Source organism: Bos indicus, chromosome 19 (genome assembly GCF_029378745.1).
Source record: "Bos indicus isolate NIAB-ARS_2022 breed Sahiwal x Tharparkar chromosome 19, NIAB-ARS_B.indTharparkar_mat_pri_1.0, whole genome shotgun sequence".
Classification (NCBI taxonomy): domain Eukaryota; kingdom Metazoa; phylum Chordata; class Mammalia; order Artiodactyla; family Bovidae; genus Bos; species Bos indicus.
The window spans coordinates 14,163,522-14,188,480 of NC_091778.1; the positions used below are offsets into that span (position 1 = coordinate 14,163,522).

The following is a 24,959-nucleotide window of genomic DNA, read 5'->3' on the forward strand; positions in this document are numbered from 1 at the left end:
AATCCCAGCCCACCCAAGCCTGGTAGGCTGCTGTCTACGGGGTCGCACAGAGTCGGAGAGGACGGGAACAACTCAGCAGCAGCAGTTGCTAGTGATGATAAACAAAAGGTTCCTGATATCTTGGAGCTTGCAATCTAATGGGGGAAACACATTAAACTGTTATAAACTGTGCTAAGTCAATGAAATATAGGTTGCCAAAAGTGTCAAATCAAGAACTGACTTTACAATAGAGTGAAGAAACTTTTCCCCACAGATGGTTAATTTTTTTTTTTTTTGAGCTAGAGTCGATGGGTGGAATGAAGAGTTAGTGTTTGTGTGTCTAGGGAGCAGAGGGTCTGATGCTAGTAAGGGAGAGGGGTCAACAGCAAACATGATTATTGTACTAATGAGTTTAAATTCTTAAGTTGATGAGGACTAATTTGGTCCTCATCAACTTAAAAAATTCTTCAACCAGTAATGCTGAAGAAGCTGAAGTTGAATGGTTCTATGAAGACCTACAAGACCTTTTAGAACTAACACCCAAAAAAGACGTCCTTTTCATTATAGGGGACTGGAATGCAAAAGTAGGAAGTCAAGAAACACCTGGAGTAACAGTCAAATTTGGCCTTGGAATAGGAAAGAAGCAGGGCAAAGACTAATAGAGTTTTGCCAAGAAAATGCACTGGTCATAGCAAATACCCTCTTCCAACAACACAAGAGAAGACTCTACACATTGACATCACCAGATGGTCAACACCGAAATCAGATTGATTATATTCTTTGCAGCCAAAGATGGAGAAGCTCTATACAGTCAACAAAATCAAGACCAGGAGCTGACTGTGGCTCAGATCATGAACTCCTTATTGCCAAATTCAGACTGAAATTGAAAAAAGTAGGGAAAATTACTAGACCATTCAGGTATGACCTAAATCAAATCCTTTATACAGTGGAAGTGAGAAATAGATTTAAAGGACTAGATCTGATACATAGAGTGCCTGATGAACTATGGAATGAGGTCCATGACATTGTACAGGAGACAGGGATCAAGACCATCCCCATGGAAAAGAAATGCAAAAAAGCAAAATGGCTGTCTGGGGAGGCCTTATAAATAGCTGTGAAAAGAAGAGAAGCGAAAAGCAAAGGAGAAAAGGAAAGATATAAGCATCTGAATGCAGAGTTCCAAAGAATAGCAAGAAGAGATAAGAAAGCCTTCTTCAGAAATCAATGCAAAGAAATAGAGGAAAACAACAGAATGGGAAAGACTAGAGATCTCTTCAAGAAAATTAGAGATACCGAGGGGACATTTCATGCAAAGACGGGCGCAATAAAGGACAGAAATGGTATGGACCTAACAGAAGCAGAAGATATTAAGAAGAGGTGGCAAAAATACACAGAAGAACTGTACAAAAAAGATCTTCACGACCCAGATAATCACGATGGTGTGATCGCTCACCTAGAGCCAGATATCCTGGAATGTGAAGTCCAGTGGGCCTTAGAAAGCATCACTATGAACAAAGCTAGTGGAGGTGATGGAATTCCAGTTGAGCTATTCCAAATACTGAAAGATGATGCTGTGAAAGTGCTGCACTCAATATGCCAGCAAATTTGGAAAACTCAGCAGTGGCCACAGGACTGGAAAAGGTCAGTTTTCATTCCAATCCCAAAGAAAGGCAATGCCAAAGAATGCTCAAACTACCGCACAATTGCACTCATCTCACGTGTTAGTAAAGTAATGCTCAAAATTCTCCAAGCCAGGCTTCAGCAATATGTGAACCGTGAACTTCCAGATGTTCAAGCTGGTTTTAGAAAAGGCAGAGGAACCAGAGACCAAATTGCCAACATCTGCTGGATCATGGGAAAAGCAAGAGAGTTCCAGAAAAACATCTATTTCTGCTTTATTGACTATGCCAAAGCCTTTGACTGTGTGGATCACAAGAAACTGTGGAAAATTCTGAAAGAGATGAGAATACCAGACCACCTGATCTGCCTCTTGAGAAATTTGTATGCAGGTCAGGAAGCAACAGTTAGAACTGGACATGGAACAGACTGGTTCCAAATAGGAAAAGGAGTACGTCAAGGCTGTATATTATCACCCTGCTTATTTAACTTTTATGCAGAGTACATCATGAGAAACGCTGGGCTGGAAGAAGCACAAGCTGGAATCAAGATTGCCAGGAGAAATATCAATAACCTCAGATATGCAGATGACACCATCCTTATGGCAGAAAGTGAAGAGGAACTAAAAAGCCTCTTGATGAAGGTGAAAGAGGAGAGTGAAAAAGTTGGCTTAAAACTCAATATTCAGAAAACGAAGATCATGACATCTGGTCCCATCACTTCATGGGAAATAGATGGAGAAACAGTGGAAACAGTGTCAGACTTTATTTTTGGGGGCTCCAAAATCACTGCAGATGGTGACTGCAGCCATGAAATTAAAAGATGCTTACTCCTTGGAAGAATAGTTATGACCAACCCAGATAGCATATTCAAAAGCAGAGACATTTCTTTGCCAACAAAGGTCCGTCTAGTCAAGGCTATGGTTTTTCCAGTGGCCATGTATGGATGTGAGAGTTGGACTGTGAAGAAAGCTGAGTGCCGAAGAATTGATGCTTTTTGAACTGTGGTGTTGGAGAAGACTCTTGAGAGTCCCTCGGACTGCAAGGAGATCCAACCAGTCCATTCTGAAGGAGATCAGCCCTGGGATTTCTTTGGAAGGACTGATGCTAAAGCTGAAACTCCAGTACTTTGGCCACCTCATGCAAAGAGTTGACTCATTGGAAAGGACTCTGTTGCTGGGAGGGATTGGGGGCAGAAGGGGACGACAGAGGATGAGATGGCTGGATGGCATCACTGACTCGATAGATGTGAGTCTGAGTGAACTCTGGGAGTTTGTGATGGACAGGGAGGCCTGGAGTGCAGCGATTCATGGGGTCGCAGAGTCGGACACGACTGAGCGACTAAACTGAACTGAATTTAGTGCTTCAGATCAGATCAGATCAGTCGCTCAGTGCTTAGGTAGCATTTTATCCTTGCTAACTACAGTTATATTTGGAGGTAATCTATTGAAAGAAATTTCCCCCTCAAAAAAGAACATATTGAATAGTTATGTTGCTATTAAAAACAAAAGATTAGATTTTATTTCTGATTAATAAGGAAGACTTGAAATTTAACCAAGATTGTAGTATGTAAATTAAGCAGAGAAGGCGATAGCACCCCACTCCAGTACTCTTGCCTGGAAAATCCCATGGACGGAGGAGCCTGGTAGGCTGCAGTCCATGGGGTCGCTAAAAGTCGGAGACGACTGAGCGACTTCACTTTCACCTTTCACTTCCATGCATTGGAGAAGGAAATGGCAACCCACTCCGGTGTTCTTGCCTGGAGAATCCCAGGGACGGGGGACCCTGGTGGGCTGCCGTCTATGGGGTCGCACAGAGTCGGACGCGACTGAAGCGACGCAGCAGCAGCAGCAATGGTGACTGGTTTTCCTGCCGTGTCACAGTACTAATATCCTACAATTGACCTGTTCAAAGCATTTTAGGAGGGCTGAGAGGCTCTAACCATATTGTTCTCACTAAAAGAGTAATTTTAAAAGTATTTGGTGACTTAATGACCATGTGTCTAATTGGTCTGCTGCTTCTTGTCCCAGGTCTTAAATATCTTTCAGTAAGTCTGTCTCCCAATTATAGATACTGAATCATAACTAAGAACAAAATGTACTATATGTTTTTTCCACCTCCAATTAGGAAAGTCATGGAAGAGAAAGTTAATGAAATTACCTTCATAAAAAATAACAAAGTAAACCAATCTGATTTGATTTTACTTTACAGAAGAGAAAGAGATCATTAAATAAATATTTACTAAGTTCCAATGTGCTAGATACAGGTGCTGGGGAAACAACAGAAAATAACACCCTGCCCTAATGTGGCTTCTATTTTAACTTGTGGACATTATTTTTCCTTTACAAATTTCTTTTAGTGGGGAAAATCTGTCCCTATTTTTGACAGATATAATAGAACTTCCCACTGTCAGGTCACGAAAAAGAAAACCCAATTCACAAATACTCAGATCTGGACAACTGTGGTAAATTAAGTAATAAGATTTTGCTGTTGATTTTACTACCACATAAAACAATGAGGTTATTATAGTGAAAACAACAGTAGGTATTTTAATCTTCAACTATCAATTTTTGAGGAGAGAAGTGAGGGACAAAGAAGAGAGAATATAATCTAGTTTAGGACTTATTTGTGACCTTCAGAAAGTGACTCATTCCCATGACTTTAATTTTACACTATTATAAACTGGGGATGTCTACTACATATGTATTAATAGTTTTGTGTTCAGTAGATGACAATGTTTTATTTTTATTGAGCACCTTGTCCAATATGTTGTGTAAATTATATAAGAACATACTTTGCTCCCTAGGAATTCCTCTATGAACACAGGAATATAAGGAACAAATCAGTATCCTTTATTGCTTTTAAACCCAGGTAGCTTGGAGACTAGTCATATCTCATCATGTCTGAGTTTTGCCCTTGGCTTCTCACACATCGTGGACCTGCCAAAGAAGAAAAAGAATGGTATTTTTATGGAGAATGTGATATGATATCGCATCTCCATCGCACCAACTGTTCCTTATGAGGTACCAGCAAAAGGTCTTCTGTTGTTAACTGCCTGCTTTCTCTTAGCCTTAAAAAATTTTCAGCTTTGCCCTTCACAATGCCAGTATTGAAATTTAAAAAGGCAACAACTGGCTCTTTTAAAAATGCAATCGTTTTATCAAAGATAAGCTCTCTGAAGGCAGATCCTTAGTCATGAAACATTTGCTGTAGCACTAAATATATTTGCTTCAGCTAAATATAGCTGCAGACCAATAGTGAAAAAAATGAATGCCTGCTCTAAACTGAAGAAGATACAAGGTTAAAAATTCTAAAAAGTTGTTTTGCAGTGAAGTAATTTGCTAAGCATTTTCCCCTCAAATGTTGATTTTGTCTTATTTGTAGCACCCAGGGACCTCCCTGAGAAAGAGCAATTTATCAAGTATATTAACTCTTTAGCCTTATAAGAAGTCCATTATTAAATAGTATGTGAAACATTGTCAAAAATACTACACGGTGTGCTCAGTGGATCTAGAAGACAAATCCAAATCATGGGAAGTAATCTCAGATGGAAAGACATTGCTGTAGTCTCCTCATTTTAAGTTTTATATCTGGGTTTTAATGCCTTTTTTTAAACTTATAAACCCCCAAGGTGAATACTCTTTGCTAGTACCCAGTGTGTACTCAGTCATGAAAGTTATTAAAATTAGCACCTATACATTGAACTTATATTTTCAATGCCCTTTACCAACCATCATCCAAAGAAAGTTTGAAAGGTACATTAGGTACATTAATTGACAGTCGTTATAGGAGCACTTTCAGATTTTAGAAGCCACCTTATTCTTTTTCCTTACGGGTGTTTTACATAAAACACAAGATTCTCTAAAACTGTCCATATTTTGGCTATGTAGTCTAATTTGTCAGAACTTAATGCAATCCTATATGCCTACTGAATTTAAGCTAAAGACCACACACTCTTCTGCTCTCCTAACATGGCTAAGGACATAAATACTTACTGGATAATCACACCTTTGGGACTGAACAATGGTTCTTCCAGTTTATTATGTCACCTACCCTAACAGTGACCACACAATGTCGTAAGTCAACATGGCTAAGGGGTTGCATGCACTATGGGTTTTTTTGTTGCGAATCTCTAAGACTTAATGTGATGACCAAAATACTTTTTAAAGTCAGTATCACAGCTCTAGCCTATTCTACCAGGAAATACAGATCACCAGGATTAGTTAGTTGTAAGAGCATCCGATGGAGTGAGTCTTAAAATCGTCAAGACTTTTCACAGGCAAAAAAATATTCCCGACAACTATATTGGCTTTACAAACAGGACTCTAACGCCTCCAAGGTAAGAACCGAGTATACCATGGCACGCAGTGTGTGCATGAATTTGTCTTGACGGTAGCTCTGATTCTCGGAAGAGGGTCAGAGGGAAGGGCCTTTGGCCAGCACCAGCACTTTGCCCGAGGGATCTGTTGTCCTTTCTGAGTGTCTAGGTTAATATTAACCGGACCCAATAAGTTTCTCTGCCCAGGACGCGTACACAAGCCACTATCGGCACAGTGTAACAACAACAAAAAACTGTCAGCACTTAATGTATTTTCTGTCCCTGTCGGAGGGATCTCAACCTGAGTCTGGGAAGCGGCTAGCTTCTGAAGAACCAGGGCGTCAGGGAAAGCGGCGTCAAGGGCCTGGAAACCCAGCCTAGTCTGTCGTTCAGTCCCCAGATGCACGTCTCCCCTCCGCCGACTCCCACCTTTTGCTCTCACTGGTTTTGAAAAGTCTCGGCTCCCCCCTGACTTCACTTACCCAAGTCCTCACTGGGCCCCAACCCTCGGCGGAGTACCCTCGGCTCCGCTCCCGTCTACCCTCCGCCCTCGGGAGGGCGGTTCCCGGGCCCCACACAGCGGAGGACTGAGGGGAGGCCTACTCACCCCTCCTAACAGCCCTATTTCGGGTTTATTTGAGTAGCTAGACTCCCGGGAGGGCGCAGGTCACGCGTCAGGAGGCTGCCGGGGGAGCACCCCACCCCCTCCGCCAGGGTTTCGAAAGGGGCGATCCTGGAGCGCGCCTGGAGTCTCGCGAGAGGAGGTGGGGCCCCGCCCGGCTCGCTCGGCCCCGCCCCGCCCCACCCTCCCCACGTCCCCCCCACCCTCCCTCCCCCACTCCCCCGTGGCGCGAGCGGCTGACTGAGCCTGGAGAGGAAACGGCATTCTGAGCCGCGCTCCCGCCCAGGCCGGCCCCGACGCGGGCCTCGTCAGCCGGTAACGGGGAGCCGAGGTGGGGGGTCAGGGAGGCGACCACGCAAGCGGTGAAGGTCAGAAGCGGGAGGCCTCCTCCGAGAAGGGTGAGGAGGGGAGGGTCTGTGCCTCCCCCGCGGACTCCGCAGAGCTGAGGCGGGGTCGACCCCTCCCAGGGGCGGGGTCGCGCTGGGCAACTGCAGCCCAGGGGACTGATGGGGCGGGGCCCGCCCTTAAAGGGGGAGAAGGGGTCAGCTGTGTGTGGGGGGTGGGCTGAGGGCTCCTGGGCCGCGGGCCGTGGGCTGAGGAGCGGAAGCTGGGGGTGGCGTCCTAGACCCGGGACTCCGCTGACCCGCTGGGGGAAGCCCCGGAGCCGCCAGGTCCCTTCCGCCTCTCCTTTGGACCCTGACTGGAGGCCGGCGGGCTGGGTGGGGGGGGGTAGGGAGAACGGCGCGAGGGGGCGGGTCCCCGCGCTGCTCGCCGCTGATTGGCTGAGCGCGTGTGGAATCGGGTGATGGGAAACGCAGCCCAGCTCTCCCGTCCCCTCCTGCTGCTCTCCCTCTCCCCCCGCCTCCTCCCCGTGGCGAATGTGCTGCGCGGCGGCGGGTGCTTACGCTCGCGGGGTTTGGCTGTTGCAGGCAGGAGCTGGGAGGAGGCGGCAGCGGCAGCGGCAGGAGCGGCGGCGGCAGCAGCAGCAGCAGCAGCAGCAGCTGGGAGGAGGTGGTGACGGTGGCAACGGCAGCGTCAGGGACGATGGCGCGACTGGTGGCTGTGTGCAGGGACGGGGAGGAGGAATTCCCCTTCGAGAGGAGGCAGATTCCCCTCTACATAGACGACACCCTCACGGTGAGCGGGCCGGGCCGGGCCGGGCTCGCCGCTCCCCTGGCAGCTGTTTCCCCTCCTCCCCCTCCCCCAGGCCGAGCGCTGCGCACTGGAGAAAAGAGTGTGTTGCAACTCCTAGGCGAGGCCTTCTCTCCGGCAGGCCCCACAAACTCGCCTTTGCAGTGGGTCGTTTGGTAACGTCCGCGGGCCCCTAGGTTGGCGCTCCACCCGCACTGAGAGCCCCTCTCTCCGGCTGTTACTCCTCCTTTGCCGCTCTCTTCCTTCACCCTTTCCCTTTCGGAGATGGTGCTTTTACCCAAAGCACGCTCCTCGGAGAGGGGCTGAAGGATCTCGGGCGTCCAGGGCCTATTCCTTACAGAAACCACCTACCCTCGGGGAGGCTTAATTATCTGGAAATGTCGCAGCTGCACTGCTACCTGTCTATTTTCTAGCTTAATACTACAGCTCTCACTCCATAAAGCATAATTACGGAGGGCAGGGTGACATGCTCTTGTACAGGAAAGATCCCACTAAAAGGATCTGATTTCGCTAGAGTCTCAATATGCCTAGTCCATTAAAACTGTTGGAAATGATTGTATTGCGAGGCCATGACTCTTCAAAACGGGCTTTCTTGGTATTAATGATTATTGAATTTACAGGTAGCTTTTCCTAAAGAAGCCACAATATTGAATGTGTAAGGGCATTATAAAAGGCTGATGGCTCATCTTGAATGTCAAAACCCAGTTCTGAGTAGTTTTCCTTTTTTAGAGTTGATGGTGGTACAGCATTACAGACCCTCTGCCCTGGGTTGCTGTAGTGTTTCCTTTAGAAGGAAATGGCAGAAATTTGAATCTGAACAGGAAATGAGTGCAGTCGCTTATCACAATTTCTTAAGAAATGAAATGGACCTTTTCTGAGAATCTTGAAATGTGCATTTTGATGATGCTGAAGCTTTGGATTATACATTTGCGTTTTGATAAGGTGTTAACTAAGTGTCTTCATCAAAGGCGGTAGCCTTTGCCTTTTTTCCTTTTCAAAGGTGGTTGGTGTGTTTTGCTCCTGAATTTCTTTTTTGCAAATACCTACTGAACTTTTTTCAAATTTTGTGTAAAATGCAAGTCATTGTAGAGATGTCACTCTATGCCTTTCTGTTTGCCAGTCTCAATTAAGACTTGATTGAGCTGCAGTACCTTTAAAAAGCATTAGAAGAGCTATTGAATGACTTAATTTGTTAGAACTTTTTAAGTGAAAGCATCTATAATTACCTAAGTGCATTTTTCTTTTTTCATGGAAAAAGAATGATTGGGCTCACATAAGGTACATAGACTTTGTTTTCATTAGAAAGTGTACTTGTATGCTTTGGTCATGATTACTGCACCTTTTGCATTAAAAGTATAATGGACTTGTATTTTAAAAAGTGTTTTTTAAAAAATTAGCACTCTGATCAAATTAAATGAAGGATTTCTCAATTTGAAAATTAATATGAGTTCATTTATTGATAATTTTCTTTCTTCTCTCTCCCTCCAACACAGATACTTTTCTAGAGCTTATAGTTTGGTATCAACCTTTTGTGTTTATTGTCCTAGATAATCTTTGAAGTTAAAAAAAATTTGGATGTAAGGTTACTATTGAGTGTACACTATCAAAACAGGGGAAATCAACCTAAGATTTGAGTATTTACAAAAATTTAAGACACTTATGAGTCTCTTCTTATGTTCACAGAGTCACCTTTAATATGGACGTGGCATTGATATATCCATTAAATAGTTTTTTAAAATAGGCAACTTTGGGGTGTTCTTAAACTCTCTTCTGAATGAATTTCCAAAATTTTCCTCAGAAAAAGATGTAACCTGCACTGTGATTTATTATTGTTACTTCTCTAGGGAAGTTGGGATTGGACTGACCTGGCAATAGAGTTTTGCTTTTATTGTATGGTGGACTTGTGACCCAGGCAAATAAAATTTAGGCTTGCTTAATTTAAGTATCTTAAGCAGCATCTTATTTTTTTATGTATCTTTACTCTGGAAAGGTTTTTATCACTAGGAAATGAGTGGGACTCTTCATTGCTTTGTTATGGAACTTACATATGTCACTGAATGCTGGTTTGTGTAAAATCTTGTCAAGTGTCCATTATATTTAGGGAAACAAGTTTCAGAACTGTTCTACCAGACAATACTTAAAGGAAGAGTGTAGAGCAAACACCTGTTGAGGAAGAGGGAGGAAGCAAGCTTGCAACAGAGGGTTATGCTCAGCACTGGGTCCTTGATAGTTTGATGACATTGTATCCCTGAAGGTAACTTTTGGTTTGATCTTTGTTCCTAGACTCCATAGGTAATCCTCTGAGGAAACATTGTGTGATTATTTCAAGTCTTAGAACCTTGTTAACTTCTAGGTGTTAAGTCTAGTTACAATGTTTACAGTCAGTTACAAATGTTTATCCTTGCAGAAGCCAAAAGCTCTAGCCTGGGGTAAACTAGCGATTTTAAGTTGGATTTGTAAAATGAAATTAACAAGCTTGTAGATGAGGAAGTAGCCTCCTCTTTTATGTGGTATGTTGCAGCCACATTTAAAAGACTCATGGCAGTTCATTGGGTTTGAGTACTTGAGTACAGTGCTGATATAGGTGTGTTTGAGAAAAATCCCAAGTAAGTAAACTGGTGGAATATTTAGGAAAATGGTATGCTGTGTAGCTAAAATGCTTTTCAGTGTTATTAGAATTATAGAATAGCAGATAGACAGAATACAGATTTTATTTTAAAGACATCTTTGAAGAATTGGGGCTTCCCTAGTGGCTTAGATGGTAAAGAATCTGCCTGCAATGCAGGAGACCCAGATTTGATCCCTGGGTCGGGAAGATCCCCTGGAGAAGGATATGGCACCCCACTCCAGTATTCTTGCCTAGATAATTCTATGGACAGAGGAGCCCAGTGGGCTACAGTCTGTGGGGTTGCGGACAAGACTGAGCGGCTAACACATTTTCTTTGAAGAATTACCGTTTTTAAAGTATTTTTAGAAGGAATTAATAGTCAGAATATATACTCCTTATAATATAATCTTGAAAAATAGTTGCAAAACAAAACAAATTATCCTTTACCCTGCTTCCCAGAGATAGCTGAGATTATAGAGCAGCATTTCATGTAGTTCCCATCATAGAAACATAGAGATTCAGAGTTGAGATATGTCATCTTCTGTAACACTTCCTATCTTGCTGCTTTTCACTGAATGTAATATTAAGAACATTTTCTTTTGTTATTCTTAAGCAGTGTTAATGGCCTTGCAATACTTTGTTGTATGACATTCCAGGATGTAATCATTCCTCCTTTGTTGGACTTAGAGGTAGTCCTAGTTTTTGCTATGAATAACATTCTTAATATGAATTATGCATAAATAATGCATTGTTTGCGTTAACAATTTTTTCTGGCTTTTCAAAGGAAAATTAGTGGATCAAAGGATAAAAATCTTCTATAAAATTCTTGATACATACTGTCAAGTTACTACAATGTGGAACACAGTTTACCCTCCTAATTCAAACCAATCTAAATGGACTAGAAGCTCTGATAAGGGTTTTTGAGACTTTAAAAAGATGAAAAATGTAGTGTGTCCTTTTGAGGATTAGGTAGTTAGCATCAGTTACAAGTTTAGTATTGTTTGCTTAAAAAAAAAAAAAAAAACCCAAAACTTAGATCTTTATTTATTTATTTTATATTTTAAGCTAGACCATGTGTGTCATGGCATGAGGGATCTTAGTTTCCTGACCAGGGATTGAACCCATGCCGCCTGCTTTAGGAGCTCAGAGTCTTAACCACTGGCCCACCAGGGAAATTCACCTGTTTTCAATTCTTGATTAAGTTTTTAATTTACCAAAGGTGATAGATGTTACAGATGGCTGTGAAAATGAAGAAGTAAAAAAGTAAAACTAAAGGGACAGGGATTTTTAATAAATACAAACAGTATTGTTGGATTAGAGCTTGTGAGAATACGCTAGGAACAGATTATTTGTGGTCAGAAGAAACCAGGACAGGTACTTAAGAGTGAAAGTGGGTAATGGATTCAATAAACTTTATAAAGCAGTAATTGCAGGACAATGACTTGTTCTATTTTTGGCAAGCCTAGGGATAGGCAACCTCATCATGAAGCCAGACATTAATGATTCCTCTGTGAGACCACACCTGAAGTACTTTACGTGACTCTTCCTTTGGGTAACCTAGGATCTGAAGAATAAGTCAGGGAAGTGATTTTAAAGAATGAGGAAAAATAGTTCCACTGTCCTCTTATCTTTCTCTTTTTATTTTTTCCCTTTTTCTTATTTTGTTGTCATCATTGAAGAGCATATAGTGATTGGCCAGTAAACAGCAAAGTAAAAAGCCATTGTTGAAAGGGAAAGGCAAGGACAATAATTATTTAGTGTGAGCGTGGAGTTTCTAATTGGGGCGGTATTGAATATGTGTGTGAGTGTGTGCATGCGTGCTCAGGAGCCCAGTTGTGTATGTACAAGAGAAAATTTAGTATTATTCAAGCCAGTGAAACACAGGAAAGACACAGTAATATACTTGATCTTTACATTTGTCTGTACTAGTTAGGTAAAAATGAAATGGTTGGAAATGAGGGTTCTGTTTCAAACATTTTAACCCTGTTCTTTATTGACTTTTTAAAAAGGATTCGAGAATTAGGTATTATTCATTAAATTTTATTTATTTATTTATGGCTATGCTGGGTCTTCATTGCTGCATGGGCTTTTCTCTAGTTGTGGCCAGCTGGGGCTACTTTTTGTTGTAGTGTGCAAGCTTCTTATTGCGGTGGCTTCTCTTGCTTACGGAGCACACACCGTAGGGTGCGTGGTCCTTAGCGTTACGGCTCCCAGGCTCTAGAGCATGGGGTCGGTAGTTGTGGCATGCAGGCTTCGTTGCCCTGAGGCTTGATCCTCCTGGATCAGGGATTGAACCCGTGTCTCCTGCATTGGAAGCCGGATTCTTTATCACAGGGAAGCCCCTATTAAATTTTATAAACATATATTTTAAAGGTCAGCTGGTGGATTTTAAGATACAGGTGTGCACTCAGTCCTCTGCTTTAATTATTAAAACAATAAAGTACAGCTGATCAGAATAAAAAATTTACTTATACAGAGTCAGAATTTAGGATTTCACCTATGAACTGGAGAGACATTGATTTGGTAAATTGAATAACTTTGATTTTAAAATAGTATAGGTAATTGTCTCAGTTGTTTTTTGTTTAATGGTGGCAATTAATATGTAGTGAAATGATGTATATATGGATCAAGCAAGTGAAAATGTAAATCAAAGTATTAGTTGTTTAAATGGTAGATTGGAGTGACTTGCAATGTTCTAGTGAGTTACATGGTTTATTTTGTACCTTTTTTTATGACTTGATGAGTTAAATTTATTTGTGTTTTAAACCATGTAGTGACTCCAGAGAACATGTGAGTTAATTGTACTGTTCTTTTTTCAGTTTTTATGGGCCAGGATTTCTAATACCAGGATTGTTGAGACTAGTAACCAATTTTATTTTGTATTGTTGGCAAAGTTAATATATGACAGTGCTCAGAACCATGGCTAGTATACATAAAGCTACGTTAAATGTCTTTATTATTACTACCATCAGTCTTTGGGGATAAGACACCAAAAACTGGTGACAAGTTGGTTAGCCTAAAAATTGGGTAATTGATCCTAAAACCATGAGCTATGGACATGCAGTCTATATGTATGGAAGAAGAAACTTCCAACATAGTAAAAGCTATTGAGATGGAAGCATGAGCATATCTCTGAACTTGATATAATGAATATAGAATTGGAAACAAGGAACACTAGCTCTTTCCCTGGTAATAAGTGGTATATGTGTGTTACAATACATTTGGGAAAGTCATCTATCTTTTCACCTAGAGATAGCCACATCTGTAGGAAAATATACACATGAAAATTTGAATCATATTGTACATGCAGTTTTTGGTTCTGTGAAATAAATGCAAGTCCTCTGGATTGTTGAATAGGTGTTTGCATCCATCCTTAGTATCTACTTGCCTTTCTAGCACACATATCCAGTAGTCCCCTCTTCACAAATCAAGAAAAGGTCATATATCTGTTGTTTATACTTGCCTTGATTGTTTCGTCCTCTGTTTACTGTTAGAACAAGCACGTGTTTAGGTTCTCATTTCTGATGTGGAGGGAAAGAGGGGTCACTTGGTTAAAGAAGCAGGTCTTTGTGATGCTGGTTGGTGAAGGGAGGAGTCTTTTTAAGATCCCGTTCAGCTGAGTGGGTTTTTTAGCTTTTTAGTTTTTGCCTCAAATGGTGTCTTGGTCTTGACTTCACTCTTTGAGCGTGTAGGAGTTTGTGGCCCTTGTCACCTGGAAATAGAAGTTTGTCCTCGCGTAGTATGTTTGATACACTTAACAATGCTTTAGTTAAGATATAAATGTGTTACTTTATTCCATTGTTTTGAAGGCATACTTTTTTCATATTCAACATCTCTAAAATTGGGATACTTCTTTCATTTGGTGACATCTTCCAGTTACAATGGTTCTTTCCTAGTGGTACATAACCTAGTGGTGTCTAGTGGTGCGTAAGGTACTCCTTAAAATTAGTGTGTCACACATCAGTGAAATGTGGTGATTAGTGATTCCCGTTGTCTGACATCCCGAAACAGCCTTAAGCTTTATGTGTCTCTCATCCTCTGCAATGAATTTTGAGAACTGAATAAATATTTCAGTGTATTTTTTTCTGTTCATGATTAGAGCCAGCATTCGCTATGTGTTGGGTATTATTCTGAGTGTGTATCTGTGTGTGTGTGTATGTGTGAAGTGAAGTCATTACATATATAGTCGTATATGTCTATATAGTTATTTACGTGATAAGATTTACTGTATTTTGGAGCTGTGAGGACTAACTGAAAATGTCAGGATTCTTAATGTAAGATATCAGGTTATTTCACTTACTAAGTGCTTTCATTAGCTACTACAACACACATTTTTAAATATAAGTTTTAAATATAAGTCACAACCCGTTCTATAAGAGATACTAAAAGTTACTGCTTAATCTCATTTTACAAATAAGGAAGCTGAAAATCAGACTTGTTAAGTAACTTGCCCAGAATTATGACATAAATTGTAAATTATAATAGAAGTGCATTTGAATTCAGGTCTGCCTGAATTCAGTGCCCTTGCTTCTAATGACTATACCATTTCTGGCTTTAGAAACTGTAATTTGGATTTTTTTTTTTTTTTTAACTTTTTGATGGAGGTGGGAGGGAGCAAATCTGGCTTTAGGGGAGTCTGTTTTTGTCCTAGGATATTATAAAATAGTCTGTATCAATGCTTTCAAAGAAGGCAAAATAATTGATTTATATTCTTTTATATATTAAGATGGTGATGGAATTTCCTGACAATGTGTTAAATCTTGATGGGCATCAAAATAATGGTACACAGCTGAAGCAGTTCATTCAGGTAAGTTTTAAAAATTAATGTTGTAAATGGCTTGTGTGTGCATGAGCATGTGCGTGTATGTGTGTGTTTTAAGGAGTCAGAGATGTGAGCAGTCATTTTATCTTACCTAGGGCTCTCTAGGTCGTAAGGTTCAGTGTGGTTGTTTTCTTTTGCTGTTGCTCCAGTTACATTTACATCCCTGTGATGCAAAAGATTTGGTGGTGGTTGGTGTGTTACCATTTTACATGTCCATAAGGCATTAGCTTCACTGGTTTAATTTTAAATTTAATTTCCCTGTTTTTAAAAGATAGGACAGACAACTTTTCTTTGAGAACTTTGTTATTTTCTGTAATTGTTTTCTTTGGTTTAAAAAAAAAACTTTGTATTGTGAATTTTCTGATTTTTATTTAATTCTTTTTTAAATTTTATTTTATTTTTTTATGGAAGTATAGTTGATATACAATGTCATGCTAATTTTTGCTGTACAGCAGAGTGACTAGTTGTACACATGTATGCATTCTTTACATTCTTTTCCTTTGTGGTTTATCCCAGAAGATTGGCTATAGTTCCCTGTGCTGTACAGTAGGACCTTGTTGTTTATGCATTTTAAATGTAATAGTTTGCGGGACTTCCCTGGATGTCCAGTGGTTAAGACTTTACTTTCTAATACAAAGGGTGTGGTGAGAGTTCTGTCTCTGATGAGGAGCTGAGATCCTGCATGCCTCATGGCCAAAAAACCAGAATATAAACAACAGAAGCAATACTGTAACAAATGCAATAAAGACTTTTAAAAAAATGTAATAGTTTGTGGCTACTAATTCCAAACTCCTAGTCCTATTTAATTTTTAAACAGTGTGATACTTTGTAAATACACTATATATGATCAGTATAAAGGAAGATAAATGGCTAATTTATTTCAAAATTGTTTCAACTTTTGGAGAAAACTGAATTAAAGGTTAGTGGTAAATATGATAATATCCTTCTTGGGAGTTACCTTTCTCACCTTTATTTATTTATTTATTTTGGTAAACTGGATTATTGGCAAAGAAGGCAGTGGCACCCCACTCTAGTACTCTTGCCTGGAAAATCCCATGGACGGAGGAGCCTGGTAGGCTGCAGTCCATGGGGTCGCTAAGAGTCGGATACGACTGAGTGACTTCACTTTCACTTTTCACTTTCATGCATTGGAGAAGGAAATGGCAACCCACTCCGGTGTTCTTGCATGGAGAATCCCAGGGACAGGGGAGCCTAGTGGGCTGCTGTCTATGGGGTCACACAGAGTCGGACACGACTGAGGTGACTTAGCAGCAGCACACTACATTACTTGTAGTATAACTATAGCTCCAGCCAATTAGAAGTTACTTCCTGGAGTTTTTGTCTATTTCCCTACATTCATATGCACCAGCATTTTACTCACTGCTGCTGCTGCTGCTAAGTCGCTTCAGTCGTGTCCGACTCTGTGCGACCCCATAGATGGCAGCCTACCAGGCTCCGCTGTCCATGGGATTTTTCAGGCAAGAACACTGGAGTGGGTTGCCATTGCCTTCTCCAGTGCATGAAGATGAAAAGTGAAAATGAAGTCACTCAGTCGTATCCGACTCTTAGCGACCCCATGGACTGCAGCCTACCAGGCTCCTCCGTCCATGGGATTTTCCAGGCAAGAGTACTGGAGTGGGGTGCCATCACCTTCTCCGACTCACTCACTGCAGGCTCCTCCATAGGTGAGATGGGCCTTGTTCTCTCCCACTGATCCGTAACACACCTGCTCACGCCTCCAGGTTGAGAACTGCTGCCCTACATGATCACCATCCTAACTTGACTCATGCAGCTAAACATAGTGTGTTGTTAAAGGTTGACAAGGAGACATAGTAAAGCTACATTGTTTTTATTCTTTTTTCTTTTAAAGCTTTTAAGTGAGAGTACTACTCTTAATACTCACATTGAACAAGCACTGGATTTCCAGATGCAGGGTTTCTTTTGGCTGTGCTGGTCACCTACTGCACAGCCCTGGCATCCCAAGCAGCGTTTGTTTATTTTAGCTGTGCCATGCAGCATGCGGGATCTTAGTTCCCCAGCTCAGGACTGAACCTGTGCCCCCTGCACTGGGAGCTCAGGGTCTTAGCCGTTAGACCACCGGGGAAAGTCCGTAAGCAGAGTTTTTCATACTTGAGATTCTAAAACTGGGCTCCGGGGAGGGCAGTGTAAGGGTTGTGGAATAAACTCAGTGCAGCATGGGTAAGGCTGACCCATCTTGCCTTTCTGACTCAGTTGCAGGTAGATGGCAGGCCCTGCCCGGGTTGTACTTACTGCACAAGGATAAGGAATCAGAAGGAGTAGTGAAAGTCATTTTATGTCTTCCTTATGAACTCTTCTTTATCTTTCTTTCCCTTTTTTCTCAGCGACATAGTATGCTTAAGCAACAAGATCTAAGTATTGCCATGGTGGTGACATCACGTGAAGTCTTGAGCGCACTTTCTCAGCTTGTGCCATGTGTGGGTTGTCGTCGCAGTGTGGAACGCCTCTTTTCCCAGCTTGTGGAGTCTGGAAATCCTGCCCTTGAACCCCTGACAGTGGGGCCCAAGGGAGTCCTGTCTGTAACTCGAAGCTGCATGACTGATGCAAAGAAGCTTTATACATTATTTTACGTACATGGGTGAGTATAATCAATTAGGAAACAATGGGTTTGCTTAAGTTTTTAAACTCAGTGACAGTGGGTAGCTTTTTTCTAACTTTGGGGCAAAGCTTAAGTTCAGATTTACCACAAGTAACTTCTGTGTGCCAGTGACTAAAGTTTCTTTTCTTGAGGGAGAGACAGGCAGTAAACAAATATATACTTTGTGAAGAAAGTTGTTATGAAGACAAACCAGTAAGGGAGATAGAGAATGAGTGGGTAGAACTCACGTGGAGAGTGGTCAGGGAAGGCCTCTCTAATAAAATGACATTGCATATAGGCTAGAATAGAGTGAGGGAGTGAGCCATGTAGTTATTTGGGTGAAGCAGAGAAAGGGCAGCAGGGTAAAGGTTCAGAGATTGGAGTTTCCCCGGCGTGTTTGAAGAATAGCAAGGAAGCCATTGTGACTGGGGGCAGATGAATGAAGGAAACAGTAATAAAAGATGAGGTCAGAGGAGCACCGAGAGGCCTAATTATGTGGTGCTATGCTGAGGTCTTTTATCTTAACTCTGAGACGGGAAGATTTGGGAAGGTTTTGAGCAGAGGAGTACGTGGTCTACCTTGGAGTTATGCTTCCTTTTACCTCTGTGTTACGAGTAAGTGGAAAGCAGAGAAACAAGCTGTTCAATAGTCCATGCAAGAAAGAATAGTGACCAGTATAGTGGCCACAGAGATAATGGGAAATGGCTGGATCCAGTAGTTGCAGTGCCTGGACTAAGTTGCCCCGAGGCATGTGGGATTTTAGTTCCCCAACCAGGGATGGAACCTGAGTCCCCTGCACTGAAAGGCAGATTCTTAATCACTAGACCACCTTGGAAGCCCTAGGAGGAGCAATTTCGCAGAGCTGACTTTTGGGCATATTAATTTGAGGTAGCAATTGGGAGTGCAAGTAGAGTTCAGAGAGTTCTGGCCTAGGGATATAAATTTGTGTCATCAGCATATGCATATATATATATACACATACATATGTATATGTATGTATACATATGTATATACACATACACACACGCACATGTATCCACACACCCACCTATAAGGTGAAATGTGATCACCAAAGGGTAAGTGGTGTGAATAGGAAAAGAGAAGCTGTCTGAAGGTGGTGGTAGAGATTATGGATTTTTATTCTGCCTAAGAAAAGAAGCTTTGAAGGATTTCTAAATAGAGATAGAAGAATATGATTTTTGTCTTGGAAAGATGACTCCAGCTGCTAAGTGAAACGTAGAATGTAAAGGCAAAGGGTAGACGGCAAGGAGACCATTTGGGAGGCCAACTGTTGGAATTGACTAAGCTAGAGAGGCAAGTTGGACAAGGGTCATAACAGTGGCGGTGATGAGAAATGATCTAATTCTGGATATATTTAAGAGTTGACAACCTATGCTTATTGGTTGGATTCAGGATTTGGATGTTTAGCATTATGTATTTCTATATTTGCATAAAATTTCTGTTGAAGGCTCTTCATCAAGGATAATGTATGTTTATTTATTTTTTAAAAACTTATTAGCTATATGAGCTAGGACTTTTAACAATTATTTTTATTTTGACTGTGCTGGGTCTTCGTTACTACTTGAGCTTTATGCTAGTTGCAGAGAGTGGGGCTCTTCTCTAGTTGTGGTGCGCGGGCTTCCCATTGCAGTGGTTTCTCTTACGGAGCACGGGCTCTTCGGCTTGTGAGCTTTCATAGTTGCTGCTCCCGGTTTCTAGAGCATAGGCTTAATAGTTGTGGCTCATGGGCTTAGTTGCTCCATGGCATGTGGGATCTTGGCAGAACAGGGATTGAACCCATGTCTCCTGCATTGGCACTCAGATTCTTTACCATTGAGCCACCAGGGAATCCCCTGTTTATTTTATTTTTAATTAACCTCCCCCGCCTCTTTTTTTTTTTTTTTTGGCCATACTGCACAGCTTGTGGGATTTTAGATCCCTGAGCAGGGATTGAACCTGGGCTCTTGGTAGTGAGTGCTCAGAGTCCTAACCACTGGACCACCAGGGAATTGTCAAGGATAGTGTAAGTTTGGATAAGGGAGTATGGCTGAGTGTCAGGTAGCAATAAGTCATAAAATATTGGAGTGCCAGGCACACTGCTATATACAATGCAGACGTAGGGATGAATGAGATGGATGCAGACTAAGGGAAAGAGTATGTTGAATAGAGCAGGCCTCCTTCAACATTCTGATAGTCTGGGAATGGAATAGGAATATTGTATAGACCCTTGGGTTAGAGTTCATTTGAAGAGAATTTTTCAAAGTGATACGTCTGTAATACTTTAAATATACTTCTCATTAAAGAGCATAAAGATTTTGAAAATTCTCAAGAAAAATTAATGTTAATCAGACCTTTAATGGTATATTTATTTTTTATTATTTGTTTATTTATTAGGTCCAAACTAAATGACATGATAGATGCTATTCCAAAAAGTAAAAAGAACAAGAGATGTCAGTTGCACTCCTTAGACACGCACAAACCAAAACCTTTGGGGTAAGTAAAATTGATTATCAAGATACTTTGTTAGTGTTAAGATTATAAATGTTGATCCTATTTGGTAAAAAGAGAAGAAACAATGCTAGTTTTATTTCATTAATTGTTTACACTGTAAAATAGAACACCATATAATTGGTCAAAATAAATATGTCTCCTAGTTCTTTTTGCATTGGGTCTATATAGGGTCTCAGTATAAGTTTGACTTCTAAAAATTTTTTTCCCTTGTATTAAATGTGTTTCAGGGAAAGGAGGTTGAGATCTTTGGTTAATTTATGTAGCCAGTATTAATTTTTTCAAAGTAGTGGTGTCATTTTTTAACCTAATAGTTGTATAAATTATTTTTCTTGTCTTTCTTGTCTTTAGGTCTCCCTAATAATTTATCAAGGATTTACCAAAAAACCCTTGAGTTAGTTAAAGCAATGTGAATTTATGTAACTAATTTGCAGTTTTCTTCTTGGTTAGATGCTACAGTGCCCAAGGCTGCCCCCTTCTCCCAGCTCAGTGTCAAGTTTCCCCTTGAAAATTGCTTGGGGTTGGGGGTGGGTGGTAAGGAGAAGTCATGGAATTTGAAGGGAGTTTCTAAGAAGTAACTTTTGGGGAGAACGGGATGATATAAAACTGTGCTCCTGAATTAATTTTAGAAGTTAGTTTTTTGAACATCTCGTTAGTATTGTTGACATTTTCCTCCCTGGTAAAAAGATCTGGATGACCAGGTGGTGGTATGTTAATCTCTTTTTTGCCCCCATACTCAGGAACAAAAAAATTTTTTTAAACTTTCATCATGAAGACTGTCAAACACATAGAAAAGTAGAGAGACTATACAAGGACCCTGTTGCCCCCAAATACCTTTACCCAGACTCACTTGTTACCAGGATTTGCCACATTTATTTCATTTGTTTGCTTTTTCCTTTGCTGAAGTATTTTAAAGCAAATTCCAGACATCATGTTATTTTACTACTACATTCATCTCTAAATACAGTGACATTTTCTTTCATGACAGTGCCATTATAACACCTAACAAAAACTTAACTACAATAATGTAATACCCAGTTGATATTCACGTTTCACCGACTCTCTCTGAAAGTGTCTTCTTACATTGATTTGTTAGAATCAAGATTTACATAAGAATCACACATGATTTCTAAATGTGAGAACTCTAAACGCAGTAAAGCTCTGTACAACCTCAAATGGTTATCTAAGGATAATTATTTCACATACCTGATTTACCAGTATCTTTAAAGAATTCCTGACTCTCTGAGTGCAGAATTTAGTCTGATTTTCATTGGACAGTAACCTTTATCTGAATAACCTGTTGACTAAAACCACAGAATAGTCTGATACAATACAAAGCCTGCCTTCTGTTTCTTGATTATGAATGTTTGTCACTGAGGAACTGAAAAGCAAGAGCTACCCCACATGGTAAACATCTGTGCCCATTGCTACCTTCCTACAAAGACCAGTCGTTCCATTTTTGCTCTGGATTCCATTGCTCTCTTGTTCTTGACTTTGCTTCATTGATTACTTTCATTAAATTGACATATAGCTGTGTCTGCCTATGTTTTAGCTTAGAAATAAAAAACATAACCTCCACAGGCTTCACATCCAATGTCAGCTCTAGCCCCACCACATAGGAAGCCAGATGTTTTGGAAGATTGTTTGCCGAATTATGCAATCAGTGTGAGTGGAGTTAGTTGATCTTAAGCAACACCTCCTAAGGTAGTTTCAGTTATTCCCCGTGCCACGTGGATAGCTGGTCAGAGTATAGTCTGCTTAGCCAAGACTTCTCCTCCTCCACTTTGGATGGTCACCGCCATTCTGTGCTACTATGACTTTTTGTATTTTTCCACTGTTGTTCCCCCCTTTCATTTTCTTCAGGGGAAGGTATAATACAGTTAATTAGGTTTTAGCCTAACCAATAGTAACAGTCCAGTTCAGTCTTTCTTAGAGTATTCTCATATTCATACAAGCAAACCTAGGTTATTGTCTGGGAGTAAGTGTGTGGTCTGAAAGAAAGGTCTAGGCCCAGGTTGTAGGCCTGTAGCTGATGGGTGGTGTACCGCTGACTCTTGAACAGCACAGGGGTTAGGAGCACAGATCCTCCACACAGTGGAAAATTTGAGTGTAACTGCTAGTTGGCAACTTCATATATTATACATGGTTCCTTCATGTCCTCATATTCAGTAACTGCAGATTGTGTAGTGCGGTGGTATTTACTATTGAAAAAAATCCACGTGTAAGTTGACCTGCACAAGTCAGCCTCGTGTTGTTCAGTGGTCAGCCGTATAAGATCACCTACAGGAAGAGTAGGGTAACAGAAAGGAATGCTGAGGACTTCAGTTTAATGGTAAGAAAGAATAAGTCTAAAGAAACTTGAGAGAGTGGCTGGAGAGGCAGGAGGAAACCACGGGAAAAGAGTGTTTTGGGGGGCAGGGAGTTGGACAGCTGTGTTGAAGGTTGCTGAGTTATCAAGGACCTCAGAGTCCATTGGATATAGCAACACCAAGATAATTGGTGATCTTGATGAGCGGATCTGTGGTTGAATGCATCAGAATCCAGATCAGAATGTGTAGAAAAATGCATGCATTGCAGGGTCTTAATGGACTAAGCTGTCAGTGGAAAGTATGGAAGTAGAACAAAGAAGTGAAAAGACTCCCTTTTTCAGAAAGCTTGATCTTGACAGGAAGAAGAAGTATAAAGACATTTGGTTTGGAGAGATTATGGATAAAATCTTGATTTGAGTTATAGAATTTCAAGTTGTTTTAGAATAATGCTTTCACATTCTGATGGTATAATAGTCATTCCCCAGCCCTTTTCATCAAAACTGAGAATTTGAGAGTTATGTGGATCACTGAAGCATAATTAGAAAATTTGAAATTTGGGAGATGAGAGTAGAAGGATGTAACATGCAAGGCAGAGCAGGAGTTGAGGTGTTTGCTTCAAAAACAAGAACCATTCACCCTTTCTTAAGCCCTTGTGAGATGAGACTAGGGAGCTGAATTGTATGTCTGATCTTATATGGTGGGCAGGGGGTTGAGAAATACCTATTTAGCTATAGAAAGTAGGTTAAGTAAAGATTCAGAAGTGTTTCCATCTCAAGCATCCCAGGTAATGAATTTCTAGGACTAGTGAGACCTGCAGAAGAACAGGCAGGAGCCAGTTGTTCAGAATCATGAAAAATCAAGAAGACTATCATTGAATGGAAAATAGAAACACATTTCTCTTGGAATGCACATCTGCAACAAAGCAAAATGCGTGACCAGCGCCACATTGAAACCTGTGGGGGAGGGAGAGTCTGGGAAGTTTTTAGTAAGTTTTTAAAAAATTATTTGTGTAGTACTACTAATTTAGGCTGTGTTAAGTGTTCATCTTAGTATGCTATCTTTATTTTCAAAAATGTAAAATTTTATTTAATTAGATTAATTTGTGACTTTCCCAGCTACTTGTAAATATGAAGGTAGATAAGAATTTTGTTGCCATGGGCTAGCTATAAAATCACATTAAGTAGATCAACACTTGTTAGCATTTTCAATTTGTGGAAAGTTGATCCGTGTATAGAAGTGAAAATATTTTGCAATTTTTTCAGCCCTTTTGACTTTAACATTTCAAGTAGATATGCTCATAAAATGCTTACTATATTAAACAGTTACTATCTTGATAAATGTAAATGTTAAATTATTATCAAGTAAACGTAATAGTTGAGCACACGTTTTTGTGTAAAGATATGAGCTCCTGTATAAATAACATTTTAATATGGTTAAAGTAAATATGTAATTATATACAAATTTGCAAACTTACCCTACTAATATATCTTAATGTATTAAAGAGTTCATGATCTTAATTTAGACTATAGAAATTATTCCTTCAGATCATCTCAGTGTCACTAAGCTTTGTACTGTACTGTACTACAGTGAAGGGAGCAGTAGCAGTGTCAGTTCAGAGAAGTTAAGTACAGATAAGAGGAGTAGTGAAGACCACAGGAAGGACAGCAAGTGTAGGATCATTTTCCATTATGGACCTTTCCAGGGAACAGCCAGGTAAAATCAAGCACTCCTTTACTCCGCTTTTTAAAATGTTTTTCCATTATATATTCCTCCATCTCACTAAGATTTATTTCTTTCTGCAGAGGTTGTTGGATGGATGTATGGGAACTCATGTCCCAAGAATGCAGGGATGAAGTAGTTTTAATCGACTCTAGTTGTCTTTTAGAAACGCTAGAAACGTATCTGCGAAAACACAGGTAAGTCCAAAGGTCATGATGATGTAGTGGGAAGATGCGTTAGGTGTCAGTCACCTTCTTCCTGTAATAGTACTCTGCTGCTGCTGCTAAGTCGCTTCAGTCGTGTCGACTCTGTGCGACCCCATAGACGGCAGCCCACCAGGCCCCCCCATCCCTAGGATTCTCCAGGCAAGAACACTGGAGTGGGTTGCCATTTCCCTCTCCAATGCATGAAAGTGAAAAGTCAAAGTGAAGTCGCTCAGTCGTGTCCGACTCTTAGCGACCCCGTGGACTGCAGTCTACCAGACTCCTCCGTCCATGGGATTTTCCAGGCAGGAGTACTGGAGTGGGGTGCCATAGTACTCCAGCCCTCCCGTTAATACCTGCCACCAGGCGGAGCTTAGTGCTAGGGCAGGAAGTTCCTTTATGGCACGATGCTCAGTGTTGACCTTCTTGTGTTTTACCTGTTGGTTCCAGGCCAGCCTTTCAAGGAACACAGAGTGACTGTGAATT

The 24,959-nt window shown here is 40.9% G+C and overlaps 2 protein-coding genes across 7 annotated transcripts in view; one reads left to right on the plus strand and one right to left on the minus strand.

Annotated features, from left to right (window-relative positions):
* The window catches only part of MYO19 (myosin XIX), a 44,519-nt gene extending 37,847 nt beyond the window's left edge, over positions 1-6,672 (minus strand). Inside the window, exon 1 of the mRNA XM_070772605.1 lies at positions 6,521-6,672. The gene's annotated coding sequence lies outside the window, so the exon portion shown is untranslated. The remainder of the gene's footprint in view (positions 1-6,520) is intronic.
* Positions 6,673-6,750: 78 nt separating this feature from the next.
* GGNBP2 (gametogenetin binding protein 2) overlaps positions 6,751-24,959 on the plus strand; it is a 33,146-nt gene continuing 14,937 nt past the window's right edge. For 2 of the 6 annotated variants that reach the window (XM_019981758.2, XM_070772623.1), the window contains exons 1-7: positions 6,752-6,933; positions 7,465-7,672; positions 15,022-15,102; positions 17,481-17,734; positions 20,129-20,227; positions 24,139-24,264; positions 24,354-24,467. In XM_019981758.2, coding sequence (XP_019837317.1) covers positions 7,580-7,672; positions 15,022-15,102; positions 17,481-17,734; positions 20,129-20,227; positions 24,139-24,264; positions 24,354-24,467 — 767 coding nt within the window. In that variant the 5' untranslated portion in view covers positions 6,752-6,933; positions 7,465-7,579. Of the gene's footprint in view, positions 6,934-7,302; positions 7,673-15,021; positions 15,103-17,480; positions 17,735-20,128; positions 20,228-24,138; positions 24,265-24,353; positions 24,468-24,959 lie in introns of those variants that run through there. The other 4 variants (XM_070772624.1, XM_019981762.2, XM_019981764.2 and 1 more) reach the window with 4 other exon arrangements.